At 48.0% G+C, this 16847-nt stretch overlaps 1 protein-coding gene across 3 annotated transcripts; it reads left to right on the top strand.

Moving 5' to 3' along the window:
• The first annotated feature begins 501 nt into the window (after positions 1–501).
• On the top strand, positions 502–5559 carry ZMYND19 (zinc finger MYND-type containing 19). 3 transcript variants are annotated; one of them, XM_040405776.1, is made up of 7 exons: positions 508–818; positions 1637–1794; positions 1887–1946; positions 2536–2642; positions 2726–2866; positions 3915–4095; positions 4943–5559. In XM_040405776.1, the coding sequence occupies exons 4-7, from the start codon at positions 2542–2544 to the stop codon at positions 5084–5086; spliced, it is 567 nt and encodes a 188-aa protein (XP_040261710.1). In that variant the 5' UTR covers positions 508–818; positions 1637–1794; positions 1887–1946; positions 2536–2541; the 3' UTR covers positions 5087–5559. The 3 variants fall into 3 exon arrangements, with proteins under 3 accessions (XP_040261708.1, XP_040261711.1, XP_040261710.1); XM_040405774.1 differs by lacking the exon at positions 1637–1794 and having other exon boundaries at positions 502–818; XM_040405777.1 differs by lacking the exon at positions 1637–1794 and having other exon boundaries at positions 507–846.
• Positions 5560–16847: the final 11288 nt, after the last annotated feature.

Here is a 16847-nt window from a genome sequence, read left to right as displayed (position 1 = left end):
CACTTGTCAATAAAATTTCCACCTGTCCTAACCAGTCCACGTGGGCAGAATACCCCATCTGTGCCACTGTTAGGACTAAGGGAAAACAAATCATCGTTAGAAATTAACGAATATTAGCACCTTAGGATGTACGTCGCGGTGTCTGGGAGCGGCTGAAAGCTTACACAGAATGCTCACCCTGAGGCTCTGAAAATCTATTGAAAGCACAACTCCGGCCATGCTCTGTGTGATGGGAGTTGTAATTTGGACAGGCTGCAGTCATGTTTTTAAGGATTTATCCCTGTACTGGCCCTTTAAATCCTGACACCTGTTCCTCCGCCGTGACGTCACCCGCTGGCGCCTTAAAAAACTATTTTTCCCGCGAAATTGACGTCGATTTCCAAACGGCCCCGCCCCTTCCCCTCGTGGCGTCATAAGCAGGCGACTGGCTCCGCCCAGTGAGTGCTCTGATTGGCCGGTGTATACCGGCTGCGCGCAGAAGACTTTCGTTCGCTGCCTTCCCTGATTGGTCAGTCGGTGTCCCAGGCCCCGCCCCTTCTGGGTGTCGCCTGTGAGCGCGGTAGGGGGAGAGGCGGTGCGTGGCATCCCAGGTCTCCCTCGTGTGGCGTCGGGGCGAGCCCGGTCGGTCGACCTTTCACGTAGCCGGCGGCCGTTACCGTCGAAGTGGGAGGGGCTTCGCCTACCGAAGACGTGGCTTTAACCGCGCGAGGCGGACGAGAAGGGGGACAGTGGCGTGCGTGGTGTCACTCCCTCCTACCACACCGACCATGACTGACTTCAAGCTTGGCATCGTGCGACTCGGTCGGGTGGCCGGCAAGGTGAGAGCCGGGGTCGGAGCGCCTCACGGTCAGTCGCCCACCTGTCGGTTTATTGAGGTAGAATCGGCAGGTTAAACACGTTGATACGTTCGCCTTGTGTGGACACACCCGCTGGTGGGAGGGGTCTAGCTTGCTCCACCCCCAGAGCGGCTTGAGTTGGGTATGTCGCCTTTTTTGACGCCTGTCACCTCAACCCACCACTTGGTGGCGCCCTGCACTGACTGGAAATGTGCATAGGCTTGGGCGCCCTCTGGTGGTCAACTCGAGTACTGCATATACATTAATGTATTTACTCCTCCACCAGGGGGCGCACTGATCACCAGGAATTACCTTTCTGTACATGTGTTTCTTAATTATTTTTGTTGATGGGAGGGGGAAATGGATGGGTAGTAAGTCTACACCTATCTGATTTTGGGATGGTCTGACACCCCCGTCTGTCTGGTTAGTGATCTATATCACTGTAGGCCATGACCCTGTCCTAGTGGCTGATAACTAGCTTGTATTCAGTTGCTAGGTGCCCTTTGTGTCTGCCCAGCAGGGCCGGGCAACAGGAGCCGTGGGGTATAATTTGGCTCCAGAACTACAACTCCCATCGTGAAGGGTTGGCTAATGATTTGGCTGCTGTCCTCGTGCCTCATTAACCTCTCGTTACCCTGGGTGGTGCTAGGTTTGAGATTGTGTAAGCTCCGCAGGTTGTTCCCATGTTGGGTGTGCCTGTACCCAAAGCTGACAGCATCTAAGGACCTTAGTCATTAGTGCATGACACCAACTGCAGCATTCTGATACGCTTCATATTCAAATTCCTCATCTTTTTCAAGATCACTGCTTGCTGTCAGTGAGTGGGGGGCGTTCTTGTTTGCCTCCAGTGGCTGAAAACCTTCACAGACCCAGTAATTGGCACGGCGGAGCATCTGTCACAATTGTATCCAGTCTTGACTGATCCATTATATCAATTGATGTTTCCATTCACTGACAGGTAGCAGAGACAATCAAAAAGTGGCGGGAATTTGCGGTATCCGGTGACTAGACTTTAACTGTAATTTTTTTTATTTTTTTTCCTATTTGCAGATAAAGTATACATTAATCGATGAGCAGGACATCCCGCTGGTGGACAACTATTCATTTGAAGTAAGCAGTTTTATTGTAGTCATTTAAAAGGGTATTCCAGTAGGTAAAAAATATCCCATATCCACACACTATCAGATCGGTGGGGTTCCTAACGCTGGGACCCCCACCGATCACATGAACGGGGGCCCCGTACCCCCTGCTGCTCACCTAAAATAACTGGAGCATCCGGTTGCAGATGTATGCGGCCGCTCCATTCATTTCTATGGGCGTTCCGGAGATAGGTGAGCGCTGTACTCTAGTATCTCCGGAACTCCCGTAGAAATGAATGGAGCGGCCGCGCGCATGTGTAACCGGCCGCTATGGTCAATTGAGGGAGCAGCAGGGGCTACTGGGCCCCGTTCTTGTGATCGGTGGGGGTCTGAGCTGTAGGAACCCCACCATCTGATAGCCTTGTGGCTACAGGATAACTAGTACCTAGCGGAATACCCCTTTAAGTTATGAACCTCTAGGTCTCCCCTCCATGAGCAGCGGCTGCCGCTCAGTCATTTTAATGGGTGCCCTGTAATACCACGTTTCACCAGCAGGGGTTGCATTGAGCTTCTGCACTCTAACACTCGGCTAATTTTGCCCTTCCTTTCCCCTCCCCCAGGCTCGGATGGAGGTGGACGCTGACGGGAACGGTGCGAAGATCTTCGCCTACGCTTTTGACAAGCACAAGGGCAGGGGGTCTGGGCGTCTGCTCCATGAATTATTATGGTAAGTACTGGGATATGCTGGCGCTTCGGGGGTTACTTTATTCCCCCTGTCATCGGATTTTAACCTTCTCCTCCTGTTTTTAGGCAGAGGCATAAAGGAGGGATCGCTCCCGGCTTCCAGGTCCTGCACCTCAACGGCATCACGGTGGATAACAGGCTGGACAATCTGCAGCTGGCGCCCTGGGGCTGGAAACCGGAGGTGGAAGAAGTGTCAAGCAAGCAGAGGTAATGACTGCATGATGTACCCCACTGAACGTAGGGCGCTGCTGCTGAAACTGAAACTCCTAGCACACACTGACCGTCTGCAGGTGGCAGTTGTAGTTTTGCAACTGCCAGAGAGTTGCAGATTGCAGACCAGAGACTGGAAGCAAAGCTATAGCTGGTGCCGCAGTCGGTGTACGTATGGTGCCAGCAATTCCCTGTAGAACCTCCAGCCCCATAGGGGGAAAAGTCCAGGGACCAGACCGTGACAGAGCCCTCTGCAGCTTGTATTATACTCCAGAGCTGCACTCACTATTCTGCTGGTGCAGTCACTGTGTACATACATTACTTATCCTGTACTGATCCTGAGTTACATCCTGTATTATACTCCAGAGCTACACTCACTATTCTGCTGGTGCAGTCACTGTGTACATACATTACTTATTCTATACTGATCCTGAGTTACATCCTGTATTGTACTCCAGAGCTGCACTCACTATTCTGCTGGTGTAGTCACTGTGTACATACATTACTTATCCTGTACTGATCCTGAGTTACATCCTGTATTATACTCCAGAGCTGCACTCACTATTCTGCTGGTGCAGTCACTGTGTACATACATTACTAATCCTGTACTGATCCTGAGTTACATCCTGTATTATACTCCAGAGCTGCACTCACTATTCTGCTGGTGCAGTTACTGCGTACATATATTACATGCTTGCACATGCACAATGCATAGAAGCTATTGCTCTGGTAGCCTTGAATACTTTAGAGACTGAGGCTACCACAATGAACAAACGTAGCGCGGGGAAGACGTACAGTCCTCGGGAACACAGCGCTCAAGGGAAAAGCTCTCTCAGATGCCGCGGTCACAATTGACCACAGGATCTGAGGGGTTAAATGTTTGCAGTGTAAAACAGCAGATCCCGGTGGTTACGATGTTTGCCGTGCTATTTTTAAAGACCTGGCTTCGCCTGTACATGTATGGCAGAGGTCAGGAAGGGGTTAAAGTTTTGGAAATCCTGCCTGAGAATGCAGTGTGGCTGACGGGGTGTGAACTCTCTTTTAGGGAGCAGTCCCTCTATTGGCTAGCGATACAGCAGCTCCCCACCGACCCAATCGAGGACTTGTTTCCACTGCTGAACGTCACCCGCTGCTACAACGCCAATGGAGAGGTCGTCCGGGAAGAGGAGAATTCCTGCACTTACTACGAATGTCACTACCCCCCATGCACCATGATGGAGAAGCAGGTATGTACAGGGCCCCTGGAATAGGGGGAGCGCGTCTCTCTTTAGCAGGAATCCCCACTGATCAATAGAACAGGGGTCCCCAGGTTTACTCAAGATGGTGCTTGGCCCATAGAAGTGAATGGAGCAGTAATCGCTACCTCTCTATTCACCTCTATTTCAAGACACCTATTCTTAATGGGTCCCCAGTAGTCAGACCCCCAGCGATCATATGTTTATAAAGTGTCATGTGCATGGGTTATAAATATTGTGAAGGGGAAATCCCCTTGAAAGTTGTCTGACATTTATACTGCATTATGGCTATTGCAGGTTCTGCGGGGGCGGGTTTACAAAACATCCCTATGGTCATGCTCCACCCCCGCAGTACCTAATCTAGGCAATACACAGTGCATTAGTTTTTTTTCCAGTTGTTTTCAAGCAGAAGTTAATGGAGCAGTGGTTACTACTAATCCATTCACTCATGGGTCTCTGGGGCCCCCAATTCTTGTCAACAGGTGGGGCCCCAGCAATCATACATTTATCACCTGTTTTTGTTATGAGTTATAAATATTAATGGTAAAACAAGATTTTACTTCTTGGGACCTAAATGGTGCTGTATAATGCCGAATTGCAGGTTCTGCAGGGGTGGGGCTTAAATAAGAATCTTGTTATCTTGCTCCTCCCCTGCGGTACCTAATCTAAAAAATACAGTGTATTTGTTTTGACTAGTTATTGTTTGGCCCTTTTAACGGAGTTGTGATGTTAGTAAGCTGTTTTTTCTGCACAGACAGCGACCCCACCTTATTGATGGCCGTCTCTGTTATTGCAGCCCAATTGGATTTTAATATAATTGTATTTATTTATTTTGCAGTTACGTGAATTTAATATATGTGGTAGATGCCAACTAGCAAGATACTGTGGTACCCAGTGCCAACAGAAAGACTGGCCCGCTCACAAAAAACACTGTTCGGAGAAGATCCGGATCATGAACTGCGAGCCGGACCCCGAGCGGTGACTGGAGCGGCGCGGCTGTTCCATTGCTGTACATGATCCATTATCTGTGTCCATAGAGGCCGGGATGTTGTGTTTTTTTGCACACGTACGAGTGACTGGTCGCGGAGGCCCAGAGGCACTGAGGATAATCCTGTGACGCTTGAGTTGGGGGGCGTAGGACCCTGACGCTGGACAATGCCGCCCCGGGTGGAGCGGGGCTCCTCCAGTATTACACACTGACTACTGTGACCGCTCCGGCCGGGGGCCCCTAATTTATGTCGTTTGTAAATTTAAAGTTCTCTTGTTTATTATTATTATTTTTTTGCCATTTTTATAATGTTTTGGTCTGAGCGCCCGTCGCTCCCCGGATCGGCGTTCTGCCGTATATTTTGTGCCAATTTTTCCTTTACCAGCTCCGAGGCACAAACCACGTGGACGCATCAAGTTTGGGATCTGGAATATTATGCATGTAAATTAAAAGAAAAGTAGACTGTCGCTGTCTGGTCTGGTCTGGTCTGGCACGTGCTTCCTCTGGGGCGGGGGTTTAGGGGGAGGAGGGGCCTATCACTTGCTCACAGTGGACCTTTTTTTTGAAGGAGAAGGAACAGCGCCGTTCTTGTCGTGGCAGAGTCTGTTATTGCACCTATGTTGAGAAAGAGGGGGTATAACTGAACCCTAATCTCCGCAGAGATAATAGTACCCCGAGCACAGCGCCTTCCTTCATATAGTGGCTGTGGTCGGTATTGCAGCCCAGGCCCATTCATTTAGGAATGAGCTGCCCGTATGCCGTGTGACCGATAATGTCACCAGTCAAGGAAGAGGTCGCAGCCCTCACCCCAGTGCTGTGGCCCCTTCCAACATTTAACCGAGGGTTGGACCCCTGCCGATCTGATGTCGATGACCGATCCTGAGGCTGGGTCATCCCTAATTAAAGGGACACTCCACAACTAGCAACCAAAGGTCATGGTGCAAAAGAAAATGAAAGACCTCTCAGGAGAGTCTCGGTCCAGTGCCGAGCTACTGGCTCTACGTCCTCGGTGCTGCTTCTGGAACGCTCTGCACCAACAACGACTATGGGTTCCCGGTCTTGGAGAACCCCTTTAGTAAGTATTTGTATTCCCCATGTAATATCATTTCTGGAGCATCTATTCTTATTTTGGGCTCTATTATTCCTACTAAAATTAAGGGATTATAGAAAGAAATCTTTGGGGGAGGGAGGTGGGGGGGGGGGGGGGGAGAGAGAGAGAGTCTCAGCTCTCTAGGACGTATCGTTCCTGAGATATTCCCAAAAAATGACCCACATTAGCCACTACAAGCCTGCAAGTCTTTCTCTTCATATCCCAACTTCCATACACACGGTCACATGTCCCTTCTCAGCCAATAGAAGCTCGCAGGCCCTTAGTCTCCACATACACACAGTTTTACTCCAGGTTTCCATAACAACCCAGTCATTTATCTTCACTGCTGCAGGTCAGCTTTAGGTTGGAGGTACACCACACATACGGCACAACTACGCTGCTACATGTGTCTTGCGACAATTTTTATAATGATAGTCTATGGTGTTGCACTGCGACATGTGACGCGACGCGACAGTCGCAGAAAAAAACATCGGGTGGATTTTTTGCGACTGTCGCAGCATGTCACATGTCGCAGTGCAACACCATAGACTATCATTATAAAAGTTGTTGAGACAAAATGTCACGCATCATGTAGCCCTAGCATTAAAGGGGCTGGGCGCTGTGGAGGTCACTGTTAAAGGGGCAGGGCGCTGTGAAGGTCACTGTTAAAGGGGCGGGGCGCTGTGGAGGTCACTGTTAAAGGGGCGGGGCGCTGTGGAGGTCACTGTTAAAGGGGCAGGGCGCTGTGAAGGTCACTGGTAAAGGGGCGGGGCGCTGTGGAGGTCACTGTTAAAGGGGCGGGGCGCTGTGGAGGTCACTGTTAAAGGGGCGGGGAGCTGTGGAGGTCACTGTTAGGCCTCTTTCACCCGAGCGTCATGGATTAGGTTCGGATGTGGTCAGTGAAACTCGCACCATTTTGCAAGCAAGTTCAGTCAGTTCCGTTTTTTTCCGCGCGGGTGCAATGCGTTTTGATGCGTTTTTCACGCGCGTGATAAAAAACTGAAGGTTTACAAACAACATCTCTTAGCAACCATCCGTGAAAAATGCATCGCATCCGCACTTGCTTCCGTTTTTCTCTGAAGCCCCATTCACTTCCATGGGGCCAGGGCTGCGTAAAAAAATGCAAAATATAGAACATGCAGAACACAGAACTGATGCGTGAAAAAAAACAACGCTCATGTACACAGACCCATTGAAATGAATGGGTCAGGATTCAGTGCGGGGGCTGTGCGTTCACGTCGCGCATTGCACCCGCGCGGAAAACTCGCTCGTGTGAAAGGGGCCACTATTAAAGGGGCAACTGCTGTGGAGGTCACTGTTAAGGCAGCGGGCTCCTGGGGAGGTCCCATTTTAAAGTGGGGGGGGTCAGTGTTAAGGGGTTGATTTCACTGTTAAAGGGTCGGGGTGCTGTAGGGGTCACTGTTAAAGGGGCGGGGTGCTGTAGGGGTCACTGTTAAAGAGGCGGGGTGCTGTAGGGGTCACTGTTAAAGGGGCGGGGTGCTGTAGGGGTCACTGTTAAAGGGGCGGGGTGCTGTAGGGGTCACTGTTAAAGAGGCGGGGTGCTGTAGGGGTCACTGTTAAAGGGGCGGGGTGCTGTAGGGGTCACTGTTATGGGGGATACTGTCGATATTATATATATTTTTTTTTATCAAATCATATTTATTGATTTTATAGCAAGTTAAAGTAAACATTACAATACAAGACCCTCCCGTAACCCCATCCCAATCTTGCAGCCATTATAGTGACCAGTATAAATCAGAATTCAAGAGTCCATTTTTACGTCTTCTTATTGTTCATGAAAGCAGAAGCGGGTCCTTCCCCGGGCTCCCCGAACATTGTCATCCTGACCTAAATTACCCTCTCGTGCACACAATGCAACCATCCGGAGCCGTTTTATACAGTATAATGACATTAATCACCCAAATTTCGGAGTCTTACATTTCCATTATACCCAGGTCATTAAACTAGGATATCATAATGGTTTATCCACATAGACCATATTTTATAATTTTTTTTTAGTTGTTCCCTCTTTTCTGATATACATAGACCTACATGTGTAGTTTATCAGTTGTGATAGGAGTGGGGGATCAGGGGCAATCCAGTGGGGGATCAGGTGTAATCCAGTGGGGGATCAGGGGCAATCCAGTGGGGGATCAGGGGCAATCCAGTGGGGGATCAGGTGCAATCCAGTGGGGGATCAGGGGCAATCCAGTGGGGGATCAGGTGCAATCCAGTGGGGGATCAGGGGCAATCCAGTGGGGGATCAGGGGCAATCCAGTGGGGGATCAGGGGCAATCCAGTGGGGGATCAGGGGCAATCCAGTGGGGGATCAGGGGCAATCCAGTGGGGGATCAGGTGCAATCCAGTGGGGGATCAGGTGCAATCCAGTGGGGGATCAGGTGCAATCCAGTGGGGGATCAGGGGCAATCCAGTGGGGGATCAGGGGCAATCCAGTGGGGGATCAGGTGCAATCCAGTGGGGGATCAGGGGCAATCCAGTGGGGGATCAGGTGCAATCCAGTTGGGGATCAGGTGCAATCCAGTGGAAAGCGATCATCTTCCTGGCTTGGTATAGGTTTGAAGTCGCTAGTTATGGGGATGTCTCCTACATGACCTCATATGCACACCAGTGGGGACAAGTCAATCTGTACTTGAAACACAGTATTAATTCATTCCCGGACATCCACCCAATAGCGTCTAAGTCTCGGACAATTCCACATCATGTGAATCAAGTCTGCATTAGGAGCTCCACAACCTGGACATGTATCATCCGATCGATGCCCTATGTAATAGGAATAGTTGAGAGACTCTGAGCCTCGCTTGCTGCCACATTTGGAAAGTTTTCCACTACATCTGCCCACTGCTCCTCTGATAGGTGAGTAACATCTTGCCTCCACTTCTCCTATAACTTTAATGGTTGAGATTTGTGGATCGCTTCCATAAGGCTCCAATAGTGAAGCGAAATGACCCCCTTCGTGGTCCCTCTAGAAGATGTAAGGTCTATAATAAGAGGTTTTTCAGCAGGTATTATCTCCTCCTGCTTTTCCTCTGCCTGATAGAAAAGAGAATTAGGTAACTCGTATTCCTGCTGCAGCGAAGCAAAGCTCTGAGGCTGAGTTCACACGTCCGCAAATGGGTCCGCGTTCGTTCCGCAATTTTGAGGAACGGGTGCGGACCCATTCATTTTCTAAGGGGACGGAATGGATGCGGACAGCACACAGTGTGCTGTCAGCATACCTCATTTGCGGAGCGCGGCCCCGATCTTCAGGTCCGCAAAAGATAGAACATGTCCTATTCTTGTCCGCAGCTTGCGGACAAGAATAGGCATTTCTATAGGGGTGCCGGGCGGGTGTGTTGCGGATCCGCAACACACCACGGACGTGTGAATGGAGCCTTAGGCTGAGTTCACACGGGTGAGATTTCCGCGCGGGAGGTGAACGTATTGCACCCGCACTGAATCCGGACCCATTAATTTCTATGGGGCTGTGCACATGAGCTGTGATTTTCACCCATCACTTGTGCATTGCGTGAAAATCGCAGCATGCTCTATATTGTGCGTTTATCACGCAACGCAGGCCCCATAGAAGTGAACGGGGCTGAGTGAAAATCGCAAGCATCCGCAAGCAAGTGCGGATGCGGTGCGATTTTCACGCATGGTTGCTAGGAGACGATCGGGATGGAGACCCGATCATTATTATTTCCCCTTCTAACATGGTTATAAGGGAAAATAATAGCATTCTGAATACAGAATGCATAGTACAATAGCGTTGGAGGGGTTAAAAAATAAAAATAAAAAATTTAACTCACCTTAATCCACTTGCTCGCGCAGCCGGCATCTCTTCTGTCTTCTTTGCTGTGTGCAGGAAAAGGACCTGTGGTGACGTCACTCCGGTCATCACATGGTCAGTCACATGATCTTTTACCATGGTGATGAATCATGTGATGACCGGAGTGACGTCACCACATGTCCTTTTCCTGTGCACAGCAAAGATGAAGACAGAAGAGATGCTGGCTGCGCGAGCAAGTGGATTAAGGTGAGTTATATATATATTTTTTTTTTTTAACCCCTCCAGCGCTATTGTACTATGAATTCTGTATTCAGAATACTATTATTTTCCCTTATAACCATGTTATAAGGGAAAATAATACAATCTACACAACACCGATCCCAAACCCGAACTTCTGTGAAGAAGTTCGGGTTTGGGTACCAAACATGCCGATTTTTCTCACGCGCTTGCAAAACGCATTACAATGTTTTGCACTCGCGCGGAAAAATCGTGCATGTTCCTGCAACGCCCGTGTGAACCCAGCCTTAAGGGACTTCTCTGTATATAACTTATACATTCAGTCAAGACCATATCTTTCCCAGGTTCTGGCATTCGGAACCTTATCTATTTCCTTATAGATATAATTTGGCCAGATTGAAGTAAGACTTGTGTATCCACGAATTCCCGCTATGTTTCTAGCTTTCCACCAAACTTTATGAATAACAGGCAGCAGTCCATACTGTCCTCCCATTTTATAGAAAGCACCGTCCTCCAGAGCTGTCGTTCTACATCTACCGCCAATAAGGTGCTGCACAATCCCCCCCGACGGTGTCGACCCCAACCTCTAATATGCTGTAGTTGAGATCTGGAACAGCCAAACCTCCCTGGGTCGTAGATCTACATAAAGTAGCTTTATGCGTGGTGTCCCTTCTTTCCAGATGAGGTCACGGAATATCGCGTTAACAGTGTAAAAGGTTTTTAGTGGTATCCAAGTCGGTGCATTATGAAGGACATATAAAAGTTGCGGCATAAGGATCATTTTTAAAAGATTAGTGCGACCAATTAAAGTCCAGGGCAAATTAGACCAAACCTGAACTTTCTTCCTAAGGCCTCCTGCACACGACCGCTTTTTTCCCCCGTTTACTGGCCGTTTTTTGCGTTCTGTATACGGAACCATTCATTTCAATGGTTCCGCAAAAAAAACAGTTTCCGTTTTTCCGTTCCGTTTAAAGATAGAACATGTCCTATTATTGCCCGCAAATCACGTTCCGTGGCTCCATTCAAGTCAATGGGTCCGCAAAAAAAACGGAACACATACGGAAATGTATCCGTATGTCTTCCATTTCCGTTCCGTTTTTTTGCGGAACCATCTATTGAAAATGTTATGCCCAGCCCAATTTTATCTATGTAACTACTGTATATGTCATACGGAAAAACGGAACGGAAACGGAACAACGGATCCATGAAAAACGGACCGCAAAACACTGAAAAAGCCATACGGTCGTGTGCAGGAGGCCTAAACTAGTCTAGGAGTGGCAATATATTAAGGTTAACAAAGTCACTAATCTGCGCTGATACTTGAATGCCCAGGTATTTAAATGTTGATACCACTTGTAAACCTGCTGCGTGGCAGGGGTCAATTTCTAAATTTGGAGACAGGGCCATAATCACCGACTTTGACCAATTACGGTAATGGTCAAGCCCGATCGCTTCCCAAAACTGTTAATGATCGGCATGGCTGCTGGGAGGGATGAACACCAGTCCTAACAGATCATCGGCATAAAGAGCGACCTTTTCCGTTAGTGTGCCCTATGTCATACCTTCCACCTGACTTGCCTTTCTAAGGGCAGCAGCCAACGGTTCCACCGTCAGAGGACATCCCTGCCTAGTCCCCCTATATAATCTACAGGAGGCCGATAGCTGTCCATTCTCTTGGATTTTGGCAGTAGGACAAGCTTATACAGTAGCCTAATCCAGTGAATGAATCCTGGCCCAATATTAAGTATAGCCATTCCCCGCTGTCGAATGCTTAAGATGCGACCGCCGCACTTGAGGCGTGGACCTGGCCTGCCTGGATATTAAAGTATAATCTTCTAATATTTACCGCTGTCGACATATTGGGCATAAATGTATTAGTGAAGTTATTACTGAATTCAGGCAATTGGCCAGAACTTTCGCCAAAATCTTAACATCCACCTGCGATAGAGAAATGGGACGATAAGACTCGGCTTCGAGGACGTCTTTTCCCGGTTTTGGGATCACCGCTACGATCGCTTCATTCATAGTGGCAGGGAGTCTTCCCAGCCGCTGGGCTTCTTTGAACACCTCTAATAGCTGAGGTAGTAGTGCAATGAGCCGGACGCCAAAATATGCAGTGGGTCCGGATATGGGTATAATAGTCTGTTTTCTGTTCGTGACGCCAATTGCAGCGTGCGCAGGGTACAGTCTCAGGGCCCTTTAAGGTGTTGCAACTCGCATACCAGGTGAGGAATGCCAGAGGGGGGAAATGTCTCTGTGTAGTAGTGGGTATAGTGTCAACGGTGTCTCCTACCTGGGTACGGCTGGACTCCTGGCTCACTTGCAATAAATGAGTGTGTTGCTAGTAGGAGTAATGGAGGAACTTGGTAGCAATGAATGAGATCCAGACTTGGAATATAATTCAACTTGTCTTTACTGGAGGCAGCATTAATCCACATGAGATACAGCAATAGTCTTGGGTCCCAGCAGGTATTGGCAATGTATGGCAGGGATTACTATCTCTTCTGCTTCTATCATGTGCCTGGAGAATATGGCAGGAATCTATGTCTTCTGCTGTGTATGGGACTGACTAGCTGAGGAGGAATTTGGCTTCTCCTGGTCTCTGGATGTTACTCACAGTTCTGCTCACAGGGAATGGCTCGTCCTGGAGATCTGTAGTTCTGGAGATGCTGCTTGCTGGTCACCAGTTGAGGCTGAATGGCTCAGACTGGGAAGGGTGATCTTTGGTCTCAGCCGAGACGAGATCCTGGTTTGGGATCCCTATTTCTGGGAGCTCCTACCAGCACAGCCTTCCCCTAGCCGGGGTGGCTGGCACACACTAAACTTAACTTCCTTTCCTCCCCATGAGACAGGACATGGGCCAGCCCACTCTGCTCATAGAGGGGGAGCTAAACCGGAATGTACTATTCCAGTCTAGATATGCTAAACTGACCTAAGACCTTGCTAACAAATTGCTGCCACCTGCTGGTGTACATGGAAATTACAGCAAATACATGTAACAGGCTTAGAAAATGCACATTTGTGAGGAATATTATGTAAAATCACATTAGATGACAAGGCACATGTTACCAACAAATAGTAGCGAGGAAAAAGAGTTTAGTAACATAACTCTGGGATGTTACAGTAGCACAGAAGAGACTGTTTTATAAACCTCATCAGGTAGACCGTCACCCCCCGTGACTTGTTATTAGTCATATCCCCTACAGTTATTTCTAATTCCCGACTGCCGATATTTTTTAACGACACACAGAAACAGATGCAGTGCAGTTATAATAATACTGTCCCGGGGAATGCAATTACTTAGTAATATCAGGAGGGGTTCCTCTTTAAGAAGTCCTTAAAAAAGTGTATTTTAAAAATGTCAGATATCCTGTAGGTGAGGGACGGCCGAGCAGCGGCTCTCCAGCCATTGCAAAACTACAATGCCCTGCTGTAGGCAGTCTGGGAGTTGTAGTTTTGCAACAGCTGGAGAGCCGCTGGTTGGCCGTCCCTGCTGTAGGTCCTGAGTTCACTATAGCGTTTTTTTTTTTCCTGCAGAGCAGCGCTCTCTGCCATCTACATGACTGTCTAATTCAATGTAAAATCTAGAACCACCCCCCCCCCCCCCCCCTTAGGAATCCAATTTGCACGGAGAAATTCCTATAATCCAGGAAGTCTGATAATCTGGCACCTGTACAACACAGAACTGTATAGATCCCCCTCCGCCTGGGGCCCCCTATCCACACGGTGGACCCCCGACCTGCATGAGAACAGAGGTCCCATGTTCATGGATTGCATGGAGCAGCGATGGGACATGTCCGCTGCCGCTCTGTCCATCACTATGGGACTGAATACAGCGCTCAGGACCCAGGAGGTCTCACGAACGTCAGAGTAAGGGCTCATTCATATGGCCGTTTTTTGCGGAGAAGCTGAAATGTACACAAAAAAAAAACGGATCCGCATTTTTGCGTACATCAAAAACATACAGCTGTCTGAATGAGGACATAAAGGAGCTGCACTGTCATGTGACCTTAGTTTGCAGTGATCTGCAGAGGAGCTGTGTACACAAAACGGGAGGACATTTTTGCTCGTGTCACTTTAGATGTGTTGGAGAAAAAGAAGAAAGTGATTGAAGTTCTGTTCTCATGAATAAAATCCATCCTTAGGCCTCGTGCACACGACCGTATGTATTTTGCGATCCGCAAAAAATACGGATGACGTCCGTGTGCATTCCGTATTTTGCAGATCGGAACAGCTGACCCCTAATAGAACAGTCGTATCCTTGTCCGTAATGCATTTTTGCAGAGCGGAAGTACAGAAACGGAATGCACACGGAGTACCTTCTGTTTTTTTTTGCAGACCCATTGAAATGAATGGTTCTGTGTACTGTCCGCAAAAAAAACGGAACGGACATAATACGGAAAATACGTTCGTGTGCATGAGCCCTTAGTTATAGAAACCTCAACCAGAGTCTGCAGTCTGCGCTCTACACTACGCCTGATAGTCCCCGATCCAGAGGATCAAGAGGGGATTGTGTGCGTGCAGAGAAAAGACCATGAACAAGCAGCAAATAGCAGCAGATGTCAGTGTAGAAGACTGCACAATTGTAAATGCAGCTCTGGAGTATAATGGAGGATCAGAACAAGTAATGTACAGTCAGGTCCATAAATATTGGGACTCGATACAATTCTAACATTTTTGGCTCTATACACCACCACAATGGATTAGAAATGAAACGGACAAGATGTGCTTTACCTGCAGACTGTCAGCTTTAATTTGAGGGTATTTACATCCAAATCAGGTGAACGGTGCAGGAATTACAACAGTTTGCATATGTGCCTCCCATTTGTTAAGGGACCAGAAGTAATGGGACAATTGTCTTCTCAGCTGGTCCATGGCCAGGTGTGTGTTATTCCCCTTGTTATCCCAATTACAATGAGCAGATAAAAGGTCCAGAGGTCATTTCCAGTCTGCTATTTGCATTTGGAATCTGTTGCTGTCAACTCTCAAGATGAGATCCAAAGAGCTGTCACTATCAGTGAAGCCATCATTAGGCTGAAAAAACACACCAAACCCATCAGAGAGATAGCAAAAACATTAGGCGCGGCCAAAACAACTGTTTGGAACATTCTAAAAAAGAAGGAACGCACCGGTGAGCTCAGCAACACCAAAAGACCCTGAAGACCACGGAGAACAACTGTGGTGGATGACCGAAGAATTATTTCCCTGGTGAAGAAAACACCCTTCACAACAGTTGGCCAGATCAAGAACACTCTCCAGGAGGTAGGTGTATGTGTGTCAAAGTCAACAATCAAGAGAAGACCTCACCAGAGTGAATACAGAGGGTTCACCACAAGATGGAAACCATTGGTGAGCCTCAAAAACAGGAAGGTCAGATTAGAGTTTGTCAAACGACATCTAAAAAAGCCTTCACAGTTCTGGAACAACATCCTATGGACAGATGAGACCAAGATCAACTTGTACCAGAGTGAAGAGAAGAGTATGGAGAAGGAAAGGAGCTGCTCATGATCCTAAGCATACCACCTCACCAGTGAAGCATGGTGGTGGTAGTGTCATGGCGTGGGCATGTATGGCTGCCAATGGAACTGCTTCTCTTGTAGTTATTGATGATGTGACTGCTGACAAAAGCAGCAGGATGAATTCTGAAGTGTTTCAGGCAATATTATCTGCTCATATTCAGCCGAATGCTTCAGAACTCATTGGACTGCGCTTCACAGTGCAGATGGACAATGACCCAAAGCATACTGCAAAAGCAACCAAAGAGTTTTTAAGGGAAAGAAGTGGAATGTTCTGCAATGGCCGAGTCAATCACCGGACCTGAATCCGATTGAGCATTTCACTTGCTGAAGACAAAACTGAAGGGAAAATGCCCCAAGAACAAGCAGGAACTGAAGACAGTTGCAGTAGAGGCCTGGCAGAGCATCACCAGGGATGAGACCCAGCGTCTGGTGATGTCTATGTGTTCCAGACTTCAGGCTGTAATTGACTGCAAAGGATTTGCAACCAAGTATTAAAAAGTGAAAGTTTGATTTATGATTATTATTCTGTCCCATTACTTTTGGTCCCTTAACAAGTGGGAGGCACATATGCAAACTGCTGTAATTCCTGCACCGTTCACCTGATTTGGATGTAAATCCCCTCAAATTACAGCTGACAGTCTGCAGGTAAAGCACATCTTGTTTGTTTCATTTCAAATCCATTGTGGTGGTGAATAGAGCCAAAAATGTTAGAATTGTGTCCATGTCCCAATATTTATGGACCTGACTGTATGTACACAGTGACTGCACCAGCAGAATAGTGAGTGCAGCTCTGGAGTATAATACAGGATGTAACTCAGGCTCAGTACAGGATAAGTAATGTATGTACACAGTGACTGCACCAGCAGAATAGTGAGCGCAGCTCTGGAGTATAATACAGGATGTAACTCAGGATTAGTACAGGATAAGTAATGTATGTACACAGTGACACCACCAGCAGAATAGTGAGTGCAGCTCTGGAGTATAATACAGGATGTAACTCAGGATCAGTACAGGATAAGTAATGTATGTACACAGTGACTGCACCAGCAGAATAGTGAGCGCAGCTCTGGAGTATAATACAGGATGTAACTCAGGATCAGTACAGGATAAGTAATGTATGTA

The sequence above is a fragment of the Bufo bufo genome, chromosome 8 (genome assembly GCF_905171765.1).
Source record: "Bufo bufo chromosome 8, aBufBuf1.1, whole genome shotgun sequence".
Classification (NCBI taxonomy): domain Eukaryota; kingdom Metazoa; phylum Chordata; class Amphibia; order Anura; family Bufonidae; genus Bufo; species Bufo bufo.
Note: the sequence above shows the minus strand (reverse complement) of the source record. Positions and strands in the feature narration are given on the sequence as shown.

Coding starts and splice junctions, on each gene's coding strand:
- ZMYND19 (XM_040405774.1), top strand. CDS start 768: ATGACTGACTTCAAGCTTGGCATCGTGCGACTCGGTCGGGTGGCCGGC. Junction 1,947..2,535: donor TGGACAACTATTCATTTGAA/GTAAGCAGTTTT, acceptor CCCCTCCCCCAG/GCTCGGATGGAGGTGGACGC. Junction 4,096..4,942: donor GCACCATGATGGAGAAGCAG/GTATGTACAGGG, acceptor TTTATTTTGCAG/TTACGTGAATTTAATATATG.